The sequence below is a fragment of the Mesoplodon bidens genome, assembly GCF_964165515.1.
Source record: "Mesoplodon bidens genome assembly, chromosome: 2".
Classification (NCBI taxonomy): Eukaryota; Metazoa; Chordata; class Mammalia; order Artiodactyla; family Ziphiidae; genus Mesoplodon; species Mesoplodon bidens.
This window is the reverse complement of record NC_138177.1, coordinates 186,684,206-186,701,160: the sequence shown is the minus strand read 5'-3', so window position 1 is coordinate 186,701,160 and position 16,955 is coordinate 186,684,206. Positions and strand designations below refer to the sequence as shown.

Sequence of the window (16,955 nt, the reverse complement as noted above, 5' to 3'; positions counted from 1 at the left end):
CGCGCCGCGCCGCGCCGCGCTCGGCGCCCGCCCGCCCCGGAACGAGGCCGCCGCGCCACCGCCCCGCCCCGCCTGTCACCGCTGGGGAACGTCGCCAAAGTCCGCCGCCCGCGCGCGCCGCCCGCTGTCACCGCCGGGGAGCGTCGCCAAAGTCCGCCGCCCGCGCTCGCCGCCCGCTGTCACCGCCGGGGAGCGTCGCCAAACGCCCCGACGTCCCGCCCCCTTCGTCCGGGCAGGCGGTCGGAAGTGTGGGTGGGCCCAGCAACAGCAGCTGGAGCCGTCGGGCCCCGTGCGTTCCAGCGATCCTGCCGTTAGGCAACCCGGGGGATTGGCAACAAGCGCTCGGCCGGACTGCGGCGGGAGGGTGGGGGGGGCGAGTGAGTGGCCGGGGGTACGTGCGAGTCTGCGTGGGGCTGTCCCCCCTGGGTCGGCACTTTGCACCCGCTCCCTAAGTCTGGCCCCGCCTCCGCCCCCGCCCTGGGCGGCCAACCGAGGCTGCCTGGGAGGGGCGGAAGCCCAGGCGCAGGCGCGGGAGCGGCCGGGGGGCGTGACCAGGCTGGGTTCGCGGGGGCGCGCGGGCGCAGCCCCACGTGCCGTCCCAGTCCGCCTGGCGCTCGGCGGGGTCCGGTCCTGCCTGGCCGTCCGTCTGCCCCGATGCCGGGTCCGGCCTGGCCATGGGCGCGGGCTCAGTGCGGGCGCGCTACCTCGTGTATTTCCAGTACTTGGGCACGGACTTTAAGTACGTGCTCTAGGCCTCCCACCCGTGCCCGCCACCCCCTCGTGTAGCTCGGCGCCGCGGGGAGCACCCGAGCTCCAGCCGGAGAGCAGCCGACGGCCGGCGCCCTTGGGGTTGGAGGGAGCTAAGTTTAGGGCCCGCACCTCCGGCCTCGGGCCCCGGCCTCCCGGAGATGGAACGGCCGCCTTTGGCCGCAGAAGATGGGACGGGCGGGGTCCGGGGCGGGGCGGCCTCGCGCGCTAACCTCCGCCCGCCCTGCCCACAGCGGGGTCGCGGCAGTCAGGGGCGCCCAGCACGCCATCGGAGTCCAGAACTACCTGGAGGTGAGTTCCGCCGGCCCGCGCCAGGGAGGGGTGAGGGAGGAGGGCGACCCGGGGGAGGGGCAGATGGGAGCCCCGGCTGCGGCCGCTGTGCGCCCCCCCAACCCCCCTCAGGAGGCCGCAGAGCGGCTGAACTCGGTGGTGCCGGTAAAGTTCACCATCTCCAGCCGCACGGATGCTGGGGTCCATGCCCTGAGCAACGCGGCGCACCTGGACGTCCAGCGCCGCTCAGGCCGGCCCCCGTTCTCCCCTGAAGTCCTGACGCAAGCCCTCAACACCCACCTGAGGCACCCGGCCATCCGGTGAGCACCTCTCTGCTCTCCCGGAACTCGTCCGTTACGGCAGAGGCGGGAGGTGAAGAAGGACTCTGTATCTGGACAGAACTCCTTGGGGGTGATGGCAGAGATGCCAGGGTGTCACATGGACAGGGCAGGGGGTCATTCCCGGCCTCGTTCCCACAGGGTACTGCAGGCCTTCCGTGTGCCCAGCCACTTCCATGCCCGCCACGCAGCCACGTCCAGGACCTACCTGTACCGTCTGGCTACCGGCTGCCCCAGGCCTGACCAGCTGCCCGTGTTTGAACGAAACCGGTGCTGGGCGCTTCGGGCTGAGTGAGTGGGTGTGAAAGTGACCCTGAGGGGCTTGCCAGGCTCGCCTGGCAGGCCATTCGCTCCTGACCACTCACCTGGCTCCCTGCAGCTGCTTGGACGTGGCTGCCATGCGGGAGGCCGCCCAGCACCTCCTGGGGACACATGATTTCAGGGCCTTCCAGTCAGCTGGCAGCCCGGCCACCAGCCCGGTGCGCACCCTGCGCCGAGCCTCCGTGTCCCCCGACCCTGCCAGCAGCCCCTTTGTCCTCCCCGAGGAGAGCAGGTGAGACGGGCAGCCTACACTCTGGTCTGGAGGCTGCAAAGGCTGGATTTAGCTCCAGCACCTTCCCTGGTGCTGCACTGGGGGCTCCCTGGGCACCCACCCAGCCTTGGGGGAGAAGGAGGTGCCGGTCAGCCGAGTGGCGTGGCCCCAACACCCGTGAGCCTGCAGCTGTGCCCTCCCCTGGGCTAGGGTCCTGCCAGGCTAGGAGGCAGAGGGTAGAGAAGGCTGCCTCACCCGCCGGGAGCTCACTGCCTCGTGGATAGATCCCGGTGGTCAGTGAAAAGACTCCACTGGGGGAGAAGCACCAGGCCAGTGGTTCGTTCGGGCCCAGGCTGGCAGGGGGTTGGTTCCACTGCCCCCAGCACTGTCCCGGGGGCCTCTGGCCAGACCGCAGCTACTGACTTCCACAGCCTTCCCACTTGGGCCCAGCACTGAAGGGAGGAGGGACTTTGCACAGCCAGCTTCCAAGCCTCCGACTCCTGCTGGAGAGCCCAAGCCCCAGGGCCTGAATCCCTGGAAGAGGAGCTGGCCGCTCCACCTCCTTCGCAGCACGCACCCCCCCACCAGCCCACGCCAGGACCTCAGCCTCCTCCTGCAGCCAAGACCCCGGAGGTGCTGCTGTCCCCGCTCACAAGCAGCAGTCCTCTGGCTTTAGTCTCCCTTCCACCAGTTTCATTTACAAGGGGTTGGGGGGGGGAGTAGGTGGCGGCCCCTGGGGTGGGACGCAGGGAGGCCACACTGGAGGGTTGAGGCTGCCCTGAGGCCCAGACCTCATGGGCACCTGTGTCCCCAGGCGGTTGCGGTTCTGGAGCCTGGAATTTGAGAGCCAGTCCTTCCTATACAGACAGGTGGGCTGTGTCCTGGGGCCCTGCCGGGGGTGGGGCCTGGGGCTCGGGCGGCTGCAGCAGTCTTCACCTTGGGTCACAGGTGCGGAGAATGACATCTGTGCTGGTGGCCGTGGGGCTGGGGGCTTTGATGCCTGCTCAGGTGAAGGTGATTCTGGAGAGCCAGGACCCCCTGGGCAGGCACCAGAGCCGTGTGGCTCCCGCCCACGGCTTGTTCCTGAAGGCGGTGCTCTACGAGGGCTTCGGTAAGAGGCGGTGGTGTGGAGAGTTCCCTGCTTGTACCCCCTTGACTGGCGGACCCCTCCCAAGGCTGAGTCCTTGCCGCGGGAGGGGCTCTCCGTGGCAGTGCTGTCCCAGCAGCTGGGACTCCAGCCTGTGGCCAAGAGGAAAGCCAGAGCCCAGCAGCCCAAGCCCCAGCCTGGCCCTGTGGGGAGGGAGGCTGAGAGGGCATTCCAGAAGGCAGCAGAGGGTAGAGAGGGGCTTGAACTCTGGGGCGAAGGCAGGGGGCTCTGCAGTCCTGCTGAAGGCTCTGGCCTGGCTCCTGCAGAGACTGTCACGCCCCCAGGATGACCTGGGGTCTGTTCACAGGTCCTGCCTCTATGTGCCCTCAGAGTCCACAGCACAAAGGTCACAGGTGATCCCTGATACGCAGCAAGGTCAGGGCAGCCATGGCACACTAGGCCCAGCTGCTGGACGCTGCCCAGCTCTGTACACCACCGTGCATCACACAGGGACCACGGCAGGCCCCACGCCTCCCGTCAGCCTGGACCTGCCACAAGTCCCCGCCTGCCAGGGTGGGCTGCCAGAGGTGGGGTGCAGGAGACAGGCGCAAGCACCGGAAAGCGAGACACCCAAACAGCCTGTGGTGGTTTTTACTGGAAATCAACACCCTGGGAAATCAACACCTCGGGAGCCCCACCCCCATCTCCTGGGAGCCCAGGAGCAGAAATAAAAGGTGAAAAGACCCCCAGGTCCGTTTCTTTCTTCAGCCAAAAGCAGCCACTCGGGCAGGTGCGTGGCACTGTGGTCTCTGCACAGATGAGGGTCGTAGCCAGCTGTGGGCTCCACACCCGAGGACACAGGGAAGACGCAGGGTGCACACAGTCCTGGCAGCGGGGCCTCAGCTGGCCTGGGGCAGGCCCTTCTTGAGCAGAGATGTGAGGTAGCTTCCCAGCTCCTCGTCCTGCAGCCACAGGCAAGAGGGCCGTTGGTCCAGGTGAGGCAGCCCAGGTGGTGGGGTGACCCCAGCAGTCCCGCACCTTACCTGGTAGGTCCAGGAAACCAGCAGCACCTTGGTGCCTGGGTCCTCTGAGTGGGCAGCGGCCTGAATGAGGATGGACTCCACAGTCACGGAGCCGTCAGGAAGGTGTTGCACGCAGTGGTCCTTGAGGACGCTGCGGGGAGGCACGGTGAGCCCCTGCCTGGCGCCCCCGCTGGCGCCCCGCCCCCCAGGTCCGGAAGGCGCGGCCGCAGTGTCTACCTCTTCAGGTGGCTGTACACGCGCACGGCTGTCTCCTGCTCTTTGCGCGTGTCGTGCAGGTGCACACGGCAGGTAAAGCGCAGCTGGTGCTCGGCCAGGCCCAGCTCCTTGAGGGCCTGCTCTGAGGACACGAGCCGGAAGTTCTGTGGGGCGAAGGCAGGTCAGGGACAGCAGGGGCGGCCCCCGCCGCCCCCAGTGATGGTTGGCACTCACGCTGTCCTTCATGATCAGGGTGCCATGCAAGAGCCAGGCCTTCTTGGCGTCAGGGAGCAGCCCTGTGGGGCAGGGGCAGCGGTTGGAACCGTCAGTGGGGCCACCTGCCCAGCAGCCGCCCCACCCCCGCTCAACGGGCCCTGCCGCTCACCCTGCGCCATCTCCCGCTTCAGCAGCCCCAGTGAGATGCCCACGGGGATGCTGGGGCTTGTGGGCAGCGTCACCGTCTCGCCGTTGGCCGGCATGTAGCAGCTGACCCCTGGGCCGGGGTGTGGAGAGAGGGCCTTAGTCCAGGCTGGTGGGCCCTGCCTGTACCAACCCTGCCCACATACCCTCCGTATCGCCCAGCCCGCCCTGGCCTGGGCCGCCTACGGAATTCCTGCTCAATCTTCTGCTTCAGAAACTCCATCTTCTTGGCCTCGCCGTGCACCAACAGCACGTTCTCCGGCTCCGCCTGACCCACCAGCTGCATGATGCCCTTGGCGTCCGCGTGGGCGCTGAAGGACATGTACTCCACCTGCATCTTGACCTCCAGCTGCGGCATCATGGCAGGCAAGCCATCAGCACAGGCGGTGGCTCCGAGGGCCGCCCCCCCCCACAAGAGGGTCCACAGAGCTGGTGAGGGAGGGTGAGGACTCACCACCTGCCGCCCCTCCATCTCCAGCTTGCGCTGCCCGCTGAGGATCTTGTGGCCCACGGTGCCCTGCACGCAGTAGCCGGGCATGATGACCTGCAGGAGGGAGGGATGGACGAGCAGCTTCCCTGCACCTCCTGCCTCCTACCTCGGGGCTTCCTCCCCGGACGTTCCCCCACCCGCCCCTCTGCCCACCTGAACCCAAACCCTTGGTGGAGGCCCCTCCCCCTTCCAGGCCCCACTGCAGACCCAGGCAGGCTCAGGGGTCTCAGCACAAGCCCACCCAGGCCTGACCCCCACGATGGCTACTTGGGAAGCCGGGGGCTTTCTTGCCTGGTGCAGACGGGCCAAGACACAGCAAGAGTCTGAGCCTGGGTCAGACACCAGTGCCCAGGGTACCAAGCCACCGCCTCCTCCTGACAGCAGCAATTTCCCCCCAGCCAGGGGAAGCCCCTGCCCCATAACCTCGCCAGCCCTCCAGGGAACCGGCCCTCGGGCCCAGACCCCTCACCATGTTCTTCTCGTTCCCTGCCCACTTCCTGAAGATCTGTAGGGACTGGCCGGCATGCAGCATCCCTGGTGTGGCAAACACGACCTTCGGGGCAGGTGTGGGACAGTCAGGGCATCAGATGCCCCCCTGCCCTGAGCCTTCTGACCGCTGGTCTTCCCAGCACAGAGGCGCCCCGCTCCCCTGCGCGACTTGCTGGCAGGGCCCTGGCCCAGCAGAACCCCACCCCCAGCCGGCACCGGGCCGCACCATGGGACCCGGGCTGTCGGCAAACGCCCGATCGAAGGCCTTGATGTGCTTGAACTCAAACATGTTCCTCTGCACAAAGGTCTTCCGGATCTTCTGGTTGGTCCAGGGGATGAAGAGCTTGTAGTAGTGGTTGGCCTTCTCCGTCAGGCCCGTGGAGAAGTAGATGGGGGCCTTCAGGTCCATGCGCTCCCTGTGGAGGACGGGGCTGGTGGGGAGGCTGCCAGAGCAGGGCTGGCCTGCAGCCCCCATGTGCCCTCAGCCTGGGTTGAGTCCAGTGCCAGGAAGGGCGCTCCCCGCCCTCTCTCACCCCACGGCCAGCAGGGCAGGGCCTCCAGAAACCATCGCGGCCACACCTACCAGAAGGTCTCCAGCAGGATGCAGAGCTCCTGAGCGCGGCCCAGCGCAAACACGGGGATCAGCACCTGCGGGGTGGGGGTGGGAGGCCAGCTCGGGAGGAAGCCCTGGCCACGCCGCCCAGCCATCGAGCCCACGGCTGTGCACAGTGGCGGACAGTTGCTCCTGTGGCCACCTTCTCAGAAGACCAGCCCTACCAGCAGCTCTGATGGCCGGAGGCCCCACGCAGACTGCGGGCAGCCCCCCCATTCTGTCCCAGCACAGCCTGCCCCAACGTGACCATGGTGGACGCTCTAGCCAGCCCTTCACTGGGATCTGAGTCACGAGGAGTACATGAGCCCCCACCAAAGGGTCCTCAGGGGAATCTGTCTTCCCAGTGCTGAGCAAACCTTCCTCTCTCTGTGCCCAGAACACAGCACCCCTCCCCTGACCACATGCCAGGGCAGCCGAAAGACCCGTGTAGCATGGCCAGAGGCACACAGCCAGCCCCGCCTGGGGCACCGCCACCCACCAGCTACCTTCCCGCCACGCTCCACGGTCTCGTGGACCTTCTTCAGGAAGTCCCGCTCCCGGCAGCGCTTAGAGTCTCGGATGGTGGTGGCGTACGTGGATTCTGTGATGAGCAGGTTGGGGCGGCATTTGTCAATCCAGGCGGCTCTAGAACACAGGTGGGTGTGGCCAGAGGTGGACAGTCCACACGGTGGCAAGGCTATACACAGCCATGGCCCTCCTGGACCCTCTAGCAGGCAGCTTGCCGCCTCTGCACAGGCCCAGGCCGTCGAATGACATAGGCAGCACTTGAGGGGACAGGAGAACACCCAGGGACAATGACACGCAGACTGCTCAGGAACCCGGCACACTCCTCAGGGTCCCTGTACCCCTGGGGGGACCCGCCCAACAGGATGAAACAAATGTACGGGCCTACTTACCCCAAATGCCGGTCTGGGGTCATGTTATAATCCCCCTGGCAAAGAATGTGGCCATGAGGAGGGTGCCTCCTTCCTCTGCCCAGTGGCCAGCTCTTCCTGTGCCCCAAGTGCTTCCACTCACCGTGTACACCACAGACTCTGCGCCCACTTTAATCTGGAACATGGCCGCCCCCAGCACGTGGCCCGCATAGTAGGCCTTGATTTCCAGCTCATCGTCCACCTACAGAGAAGAGGGCTGGCCTCGGGTCTGCAGGCTGTGCTGGGCAGAGGGCAGAGGGGCAGGGAGGTGGAGCCTGGGGCAGCGGTGGGCGCAAGTTGATGACATCTTTCTAGCCTTTCATCATCCCTGTTTTCTCATACACGACATCCAGTTCTCAATCAAAAGCAGACACGAGATGAAACAATAGGGACAGAAACAAGAGGAACAACAGTCCAGAGAAGCAGATTCAGAGCTCCTGGAGTTTTCAGACACAGGCTTTAAAAGGATTGTGATAAAATATTCAGAGAGAGAAAGAATTAAGAATGTTGGCAAAACACTAGAAACTATTAAAAGCAGTGGAAATTGTAAAACCAGAAACTATAATAATCCAAGTTAAGGATTCAAAAGAGCCATACTATCCCAGGCAATCTACATATTCAACGTAATCCTTATCAAAATACCAGTGGCATTTTTCACAGAACTGAAACAAATAATTTTAAAATTTGTGTGGAAACACAAAAGACACCAAAGAGCCACAAGAATCCTAACAAAGAACAGAGCTGAAGGAATCACACTCCCTGACTTTATACTACAAAGCTACAGTCATCAAAACTGCATGGTAGGGCTTCCCTGGTGGCGCAGTGGTTGAGAGTCCGCCTGCCAATGCAGGGGACACAGGTTCACGCCCCGGTCTGGGAAGATCCCACATGCCGCGGAGCGGCTAGGCCTGTGAGCCATGGCCGCTGAGCCTGCGCGTCTGGAGCCTGTGCTCTGCAACGGGAGAGGCCACAACAGTGAGAGGCCCACGTACCGCAAAAAACAAACAACAACAACAACAAAAAAACTGCATGGTAAAGAAAATCAGAGCTGGAGCAATCAGGCTCCCTGACTTCAGAGTATACTACAAAGCTACAGGAATCAAAATAGTATGGTACTGGCACAAAAACAGAAATATAGATCAATGGAACAGGACAGAAAGCCCAGGAATAAACCCACGCACCTATGGTCAATTAATCTATGACAAAAGAGGCAAGAACATACAATGGAGAAAAGACAGTCTCTTCAATAGCGCTGGGAAAACTGGACAGCTACATGTAAAAGAATGAAATAAGAACATTCTCTAACACCAGACATGAAAATAAACTCAAAATGGATTAAAGACCTAAATGTAAGACCAAATACTATAAAACTCCTAGAATAAAACATAAGCAGGACACTCTGACATAAATAGCAACAGTATTTTTTTTGGATCCACCTCCTACAGTAATGGAAATAAAAACAAACAAATGGAACCTAATTAAATTAAAACCTTTTGCACAGGGACTTCCCTGGTGGCACAGTGGTTAAGACTCCGCGCTCCCAACGAACCGGGTTCGATCCCTGGTCAGGGAACTAGATCACCCACACGTGCCGCAACTAAGGGTTCACACGCCACAACTAAGGAGCTGGCGAGCTGCAACTAAGGAGCCCGCCAGCCACAACTAAGACCTGGCACAACCAAGTAAATAAGTTAATTAGTTAATTAATTTAAAGAAAAAGGATTCTCTGTTATTAAAAAGAAAAAAGAAAAACTTTTACACAGCAAAGAAAACCACAAACAAAACAAAAAGACAACCTACAGAATAGGAGAAAACATCTGCATATGATGCAACTGAAAGGGTATTAATCTCCAAAATATACAAACAGCTCATGCAGCGCAATATCAAAAAAACAAACAACCCAATCCAAAAATGGAAGGAAGATCTAAACAGACATACAGATGGCCAAGAGGCACATGAAAAGATGCTCAACACCACTAATTAATATAGAAATGCAGGGACTTCCCTGATGGCACAGTGGTTAAGAATCCGAGCTCCCAATGCAGGGGGCCCGGGTTCGATCTCTGATTAGGGAACTAGACCCCACATGCATGCCGCAACTAAGAGTTTGCATGCCACAACTAAGGGGCCCACTGGCCACAACTAAGGAGCACACGTGCTGCAACTAAGGAGCAGGCGAGCCACATCTAAGGAGCCCACCGGCCGTGACTAAGACCAGGTGCAACCAAATAAATAAATAAATAAATAAATAAAATATATATTTTTAAAAACACAGAAATGCAAATCAAAACTACAATGAGGGGGGCTTCCCTGGTAGCTCAGTGGTTAAGAATCTGCCTGCCAATGCAGGGGACACGGGTTCGAGCCCTGGTCCGGGAAGATCCCACATGCCGTGGAGCAACTAAGCCCATGCACCACAACTACTGAGCCTGCGCTGTAGAGCCCACGTGCCACAACTACTGAGCCCACGTGCCACAACTACTGAAGCCCATGCGCCTAGAGCCCATGCTCCGCAACAAGAGAAGCCACGGTAATGAGAGGCCTGCGCACCTCAACGAAAAGTAGTTCCCACTCGCCGCAACTAGAGAAAATCCGCACGCAGCAACGAAAACCCAAAGCAGCCAAAAATAAAATAAATAAATTAATTTAAAAAAATTAAAAATAAAAACAATGAGGTACCACCTCACACGGGTCAAAATGGTCAGCATCAAAAAGTCTACAAATAGGGCTTCCCTGATGGCGCAGTGGTTGAACGTCCGCCTGCCGATGCAGGGGGCAGGGGTTCGTGCCCCGGTCCGGGAAGATCCCATGTGCCGCGGAGCAGCTGGGCCCGTGAGTCATGGCCGCTGAGCCTGCGCGTCCGGAGCCTGTGCTCCGCAACAGGAGAGGCCACAACAGTGAGAGGCCCGCATACCGCAAGCAAAACAAAACAAAACAAAACAAAACAAAAGTCTACAAATAATAAACGCTGGAGAGGATGTGGAGAAAAGGGAACCATCCTACGCTGTTGGTGGGAATGTAAAATGGTGCAGCCACTACGGAGAACAGTATGGAGATTCCTCAAAAAACTAAAAGTAGAGTTGCCATATAATCCTGCAACCCTACTCCTGGGCATATATCCAGAGAAAACCATTATTCGAAAAGATAAATAGACCCCAACGTTCACTGCAGTGCTATTTATGATAGCCAAGATACGGAAGCAACCTAAATGCCCATCAACAAATGAATGGATAAATGGCTAAAGAAGATGTGGTACAAGGACTTCCCTGGTGGTCCAGTGGTTAAGGATCCACCTGCCAATGCAGAGGACACGCATTCGATTCCTGATCCAGGAAGATCCCACATGTTGCGGAGCAACTTAAGCCCATGCGCCACAACTACTGAGCCTGCAAGCCACAGCTACCGAGCCCCCGTGCCTAGAGCCCGTGCTCTGTAACAAGAGAAGTCCCCGCAATGAGAAGCCCACGCACCGCACTGAAGAGTAGCCCCACTCACCACAACTAGGAAAAACCTGCATGGAGCAACAAAGACCCAGCGCAGCCAGGGTGGGGGAGGGAGAAAAAGGGACTTCCCTAGCGGTCCAGTGGTTAAGACTTCACCTTCCAGTGCAGGGGGTGCGGGTTCGATCCGTGGTTGGGGAGCTAAAATCCCACATGCCTCGTGGCTAAAAAACCAAAAACCATAAAAAACAGAAGCAATATTGTAACAAACTCAATAAAGACTTTAAAAATGCTCCACGTTGAAAGAAAAACAATCTTAAAAAAAAAAAAGAAGAAGCTGTGGTACATATATACAATGGAATACTACTCAGCCATTAAAATAATGAAATCTTGCCATCTACAGCAACATGGATGGACTTGGAGGATTTTATGCTAAGTGAAATAAGTCAGACAGAAAGACAAATACTGTATGATATCACTTATATGTGAAATCTAAAAAATACAACAAACTAGTGAATGTAACAAAAAGGAAACAGAGTCACAGACGTAGAGAACAAACTACAAGTGGGGAGAAGGAAGAGAGGAAAGGCAATACAGAGGTGGGGGATTAAGAGGTACAAGCTATTACACACAAAATAAGCTATGAGGATATACTGTACTACAGGGAATATAGCCAATATTTTATAGTAACTGTAAATGGAGCATAACCTCTGAAACCTGTGAATCACTATGTTGTCCGCCTATAACATACAATATTGTAGATCAATTATAGATCAATTAAAAAAAGAATTCAACAGACAAATTTAACAACCACATACACATAACCAAAAAGAGAACTAACGAACTAAAATATCTAGTAGAGGCTATCCAGCATGAAGCACAGAAAGGTAAAAGGACGATGAAGGCTCTGGAGAGGCAAGACCTACATTCGGCCCGGAGAGAGCAATGGGCAGACCCGGAGGCCTCAAACCTGAGCAGACGCAACAGGACGAGAACAGGTGGGGCCAGCATAGCACCCCGCTGAAGTCCACAGGAAAGGACATAATCCCACAAGCAGCCAAAGAAAAGATTCTCTTCCAGACAGCAGATGGGAAGACACATTCAAAATACTGAAAGTAAATGCTGGCCCAGAATTCCGAACCTGAGGGGAAAAGTCTTCAACATTTGCAGACAAATAAAATTTGCACGCATTCATCACCAGCAGACCCGCAGTGGTGCACTTCATCCCAAATACAACGTGAAGCACACAGGCAGTGAGGGGGCGGCGGGAAAGGCAATCGGAGGCGGCGCCCGGCGAATCCGACTTCACCGGCATCGGCGGTGAGGTCCCGGGGGTCCCGCACGCTGAGGGAATTACAATACATGGAAACACGAGCCAGTGAGCCAGGGGAGGAGTAAATGCATTTGAGGTGCTCTGAGGCTCTTGCGTTGTCCAGGAAAGAGGCAAAAGTTCCAAGTACCTTAGAGCTGTGTTGTCACGGGTGTGTTTTGTAATCTCTACCACTACAAAAGTTATAAAACAATATTTAATTACTTACCAAATAAGAAGAGAAATAGAGTTTTTAAAAGTCAATCCAGAAAAAGACAATAAAGGAAATAAAGCATAGAACAGGCAGCACAGGTAAGAAGCAAATGGTACGAGGATACAGCTAAATCCCAAATTATTACCCATACGGTCCAAACCCTCCACCTACCGGACCAGTTATCAGGCTGGATTAAACCCAAACTACTTAAAACCTGATGCAGAAAGAGAGAAAGGACAAAGATGGGAAAGGATGCCCCGGGCAAATGCTAACTGAAGGTGGGGCAGGGGGAACCGTGACCCGGTCGCCAGAAAGGTGGACCCAGAGGTAAGAGCGTTCTTGAGGAGAAATGCACTACTTCATCTTGACAAAACGTTCAACCAGGGTAAGACGACCCCAAATGCTAGACACGTGGTAACAAGCAAAACCCAGACTCTGAGGAGGAAGCAGACAACTCCGCGAGCCGTGGGATAAATTTCTCCACATCTGATGTCACTTTCCTGCCTCCTCGCTGGCCCGCGGACAACTGCCACTGAGCCACAGCCCACACTCCAGTCTGCGTCCCGCCCAGCCTGCCCCCCCCCGCCCCGGCCCCGTCATGCTCAGGTGGAACAGGAGCCCTTTCCCGCCTCTTCAGTGCGCTCAGGAAGAGCCGGGGAGCAGCAGAGGCCCTGCCAAGTGCTGCATCCGCCTCCAGGCAGCTCCCCGCCGGCAACAAAGCGGGGTGGGGGTGGGGGGGCCTGACCTGCACCGTCTGGTGGAGGTGGACGGCCACCACCTTCTTCATACAGTCCTTGATCATCTGGGACGTGAAGAAGTTGGCCTCCCCCTTCTTGTCCACGGCGATCTTGCGGTAGTCCTCCAGCAGGATGGGGCAGATAGCCTGGGTGGGCTGGGTCATGTAGATGGGCCCGTCGTAGCCTACCATCTCGCTGAAGTAGGGGAGTGCCCCGCAGTGGTCCAGGTGGAAGTGGCTGGGGAAGCAACACGGGTCAGCCTGGAGGGCGCTCCGCACCTCCCCGTGGGGGGCAGCCGTCCCTCGTTGCTCGCTCAGCCGTGCGTGCATCAGACACCACCCTGAGAGCCGCAGAGGAAGGGCGAGCAGAGGCGACTCAGCGCCTGAGCGTCTAGTGATGCCACCAACAAGCAGTTGCTCCGGGGTCAGCCTCACGCTCCGGGAAGGAACAAGGAGGGGCTCAGGGGGACATGTGTCAGGAGTCGCCACTTGCGTGGGCGGGCGGGTCCTGGGGAAGGCGCCCACCTGATGATCACGCAGTCCAGGAAGTCAGTGAGCCGGCCGCTGCGGGTGATGTAAGAAAAGTCGGGGAAGCGCCTCTGTGGGAGGAGGGGAAGCGTCAGGGTGCCACCAGGGCTCAGGAGACAGGGGGGCAGCTGGGGCTGCGGGCACGGCCCCCGGGGGTCAGGGTGCAGCTGAGCCTGACCCCCACATCCCCACCCCGCAGGCCCACCGAGACCGCCAACTGCTCAGAGCCTCGGAGCGTGCAGGGAGGGGGTCAGCTGCCCAGCTGGTACCTGAGCCGGGAGCCCCGATCTGGTGCAGACCGGCCCCGCGCAGGTGCCCCACCTCGCCCCCTTTGTGGGTCAGAGCCCGAGACGCCGAGGCCCGGGTCCACTGTTGGTGATGCCAAGGAGCAGGCTGGGTGGCGGCCGCCCGCCCGAGGGACTCACATCGTCGCTGAAGCCCATGTGCATCCCGCAGTCCAGCATGACGTTCTTGCCCGCGATGGAGACCAGGATGCAGCTCCGGCCCACGTCCTGGCCAGCCCCTGAGTGGGAGGACAGGTGAGAGGTGCTACCACGCTCCTCTCCCCACAACTGCCCCTGCGAGGATGGCCCCAGCCCCAAGGCCAAGGCCCAGCCGCCTGCTCCAGACCCCTAAAGGACCCTCTGGGCCCCTGGCCCTGCAGAACCCTCTGTGGCTGCTGTGTGGACGAAGTGTGAGGTGAGAAGCATTGCCACCTCTGCACATGGGCAAGGGAAACGCACAGGGAGGGGACAAGGCACCAAGGCCACCTTGGACCCTTCCCCATGGTGCCTCCAGCCTCGGACCCTGCCACTCACCTCTCGAAGCAGTGGCCCACAGGCTTGAGGCCAGGAGCTGAGTACGAGGTGCTAGACTGTGGTCCCAGCACTCAAGAGAGGCAAGCCAGGGCTCCTTGGGGCCTCACCACCCCTCCCAAAACCTTAGCTGGGGCCACATCTGAGCTGTGACCACCAGGCACCTCCTGGTGGTGCCACTGCAGAGGGTCACTGCATGGCTTTAGCCCAGCCACAGGGAAACATGGCCCTAGCTGTCCAGCAATGACCAACTAGAGTGGCCGCAGTACAGACGCCCCACCACTGGGCCCCCTCAGGTACCCCCAGCCCAGACCATAACCCGAATCCCGTCCACAGTCCTGACCTCCAAGCCCTGCCCAGATGCTCCAGGCCCAGCGGGGCCTGTCCCGGCCACCTCACAGCCACCTGTCACCTCATCTAGGGTCTGGGGGCCCGGAAGGAGAGGGGCACAGCCTCACAAGGCCCGATGACAGCAAATGATCTAGTTTTCACCTTGGATCCTACGAGCCTCTCTCTGCAAGGAACCTTCTGAACCCGCTGTTAGCACCACACACACCAGGGTGACCAGGCCACCGCCCAAAGTGGGCCGCGGCTGGTCCTCAAGAAGCTTCAGTCACCTGTGACAACGGCAGGTGAGAGCAGCCGCGAGCTTCACCTGTGTGCCTCAGGCAGCCCAGCCACAGACAGTGGCCTCGAGGTCTCTCACAGGCCTGCTCCCCCCACCAGGACGTGACTCCCTGAGGGCAGGGTCTCAGCCTGCTTCCTGTTGCACCTCCAGCCCCAGGCCATGCCCCGCTCACAGGCACTGCAGATATGTGTGGGAGGGAGAAGGGCCGCCCCTCTTCACAGACAAGGACGTGAAGTCCCAGAAGTCACTGGATCCACCCACGGCACATGACTCCTAAGCAGGGGGCCAGGGACAGTTTTCCGGACTCCGGAGCTCAGCTGAGGCACTGGCCGCCTGCTACCAACAGGAACACCCACGACAATCCCACGGAGCGAAGACAGTGACCCGAGCCGGGCAGAAGTGGGGACAGAGCCTGGGACACACAGGAGGGTGGGAAGAAAACAAGGAGATGCGTGGCCGCAGGGGGGTTAGGTTCGGGGGGGGGGTGTGGGGTGTGTGTGTGTGTGTGTGTGTGTGTCCCCGAGAACACAGACATTCGGGGAGATCAGCACCTCAGGGAAAAGCAAGGCAGGGAAGGACACACAAACTTCCAGTCCTCCCTGAGAAGATGAACTCCGAGCAGGGTGGAGAGGAACAGCTGGGATGAGAGGGGCAGCTGTGCAAAGGCCCTGTGGTGGGAGACACCAAGGGGGTCATGAGGCAGAAACTGGCAAAGGCAGATGGTGAAGCAGAAGTACTTCTGCTCTCATGGTGCTGTGGCTGAGTGACCTTGGGGGCACACCCAGGTGCAGATTTGGGGTAAAAGAAGCAGTAAGAAGACAGGATCATTCAAGAATGAGCGGTGACAGAGCAGCTAAGCCCGTGCGCCACAACTACTGAGCCTGCGCTCTAGAGCCCGAGAGCCACAACTACTGAGTCCGTGTGCCACAACTACTGAAGACCGCGTGCCTAGAGCCCGTGCCCCGCAACAAGAGAAGCCACCACAACGAAAAGCCCGCACACTGCAACCAAGAGTAGACCTCGCTCACCACAACTAGAGAAAGCCCGCACCTATCAATGAAGACCCAACGCAGCCAAATAAATAATAAATAAATAAATAAACCTTAAAAAAAAAAAAAAAAAAAGGATGAGCGGTGAGAAAGGGGCCACCTGAGAAACGGTCAGGCTGGAAGGAGGATCCTGCAGAAGCCCCTGGAGAAGAACGAGGCGCGGGGAGAGCGTGGGGCTGAAGCAGCCAGAGGGGACCCAGAGCCAACAGCTAGGAGAGGCCGTGGGGGTGACGACACCTTTGGTGGGGTAGGATGTGCGCTGTGACCCAGCAGGCCAGGGTCAGGAGTGTTCACTGCAGCTATCAACAGCTCAGTGTCCACGCTGGGGGCTGGGTGGGCTATTTTGAGGAGAGCTCACCACAAAAGAAAGGATGTGGAGCTGCGGGGGACATCCCTAGGAGAAGATGCTTCCAACACACGGCCAGGGCAGGGGGCAGGTTCCCGAAAAGCCCCTGGCACGTGTGCACGGAGACCCCAGCTGTTTCTGATTCTGAGTGATCTTTCCTCCTTCGCACTGTTCTGTACTGTTTGAGCCTTTAAACTGTGCACTTACATCTTTTGCAAAAAGCAAAATTTCGGGGGGGGGGGTTAACGCTGCGGCGGCTGACTTGGGGTGGACCGCAGACGGGTAAACGGAGGCTGCAGGAAAGCGGGACGCGAGACAGATGGAGGAGGTGGAAGGGCAGGAAGTGGCGAGGATGCAGAAGCAGAAGAAAGGCGCCCTAAGCACCGGTGCCGGGCAGGGGGCCGCGCGGCGAGGACGACACGTTTCAGGGTCCCCGGCCCTCCGAGCCTCCCACCGGCCTTCTTCGGGCGCTCCTCCCGCGCCGCGCCGCACTCACCCAGGGGCGTGACCCTGATCTCGGGCATCCTGTCGGGCGCGCTCAGCGAGCCGGCGGGACCACCACTGCCTCACCAAACCCGAGGTCCTGCTTCCCAGAGGCCGCCATGCGCGTCCGACTCGCGGCGACGCACCGCGCAAGCGCAACCCCAAAGGCGCCAGCTTCCGGCGGGCCCGCGCATCTGACCTTCTGATTGGGCGGCCGGCAGCCAATCCCGGGCGGCGGGTCGGTGGCC

At 59.5% G+C, this 16,955-nt stretch overlaps 2 protein-coding genes across 7 annotated transcripts; one reads left to right on the top strand and one right to left on the bottom strand.

The window, feature by feature from the left end:
* Window positions 1-547: 547 nt before the first annotated feature.
* PUSL1 (pseudouridine synthase like 1) lies at window positions 548-3,726 on the top strand (the record flags this gene model as incomplete). 5 transcript variants are annotated; one of them, XM_081226106.1, is made up of 8 exons in its annotated part: window positions 548-739; window positions 1,002-1,059; window positions 1,224-1,358; window positions 1,518-1,667; window positions 1,756-1,929; window positions 2,723-2,777; window positions 2,857-3,019; window positions 3,386-3,726. In XM_081226106.1, exons 1-8 carry the CDS (start codon window positions 655-657, stop codon window positions 3,724-3,726), a joined length of 1,161 nt encoding a protein of 386 aa, XP_081082232.1. In that variant the 5' UTR covers window positions 548-654. The 5 variants fall into 5 exon arrangements, with proteins under 5 accessions (XP_081082232.1, XP_081082231.1, XP_081082234.1 ...); XM_081226105.1 differs by having other exon boundaries at window positions 1,171-1,358; XM_081226108.1 differs by having other exon boundaries at window positions 1,171-1,358; window positions 3,363-3,525.
* INTS11 (integrator complex subunit 11) lies at window positions 3,631-16,857 on the bottom strand. 2 transcript variants are annotated; one of them, XM_081226104.1, is made up of 18 exons: window positions 16,721-16,857; window positions 13,812-13,909; window positions 13,384-13,457; window positions 12,912-13,096; window positions 11,909-12,102; window positions 7,263-7,361; window positions 7,142-7,176; window positions 6,731-6,869; window positions 6,216-6,280; window positions 5,859-6,048; window positions 5,613-5,696; window positions 5,108-5,197; window positions 4,840-5,002; window positions 4,619-4,726; window positions 4,468-4,529; window positions 4,255-4,397; window positions 4,039-4,168; window positions 3,631-3,957 (listed from the first exon to the last, which is right to left on the bottom strand). In XM_081226104.1, exons 1-18 carry the CDS (start codon window positions 16,746-16,748, stop codon window positions 3,895-3,897), a joined length of 1,950 nt encoding a protein of 649 aa, XP_081082230.1. In that variant the 5' UTR covers window positions 16,749-16,857; the 3' UTR covers window positions 3,631-3,894. The 2 variants fall into 2 exon arrangements, with proteins under 2 accessions (XP_081082230.1, XP_081082229.1); XM_081226103.1 differs by lacking the exon at window positions 11,909-12,102 and having other exon boundaries at window positions 12,868-13,096; window positions 16,721-16,856.
* Window positions 16,858-16,955: the final 98 nt, after the last annotated feature.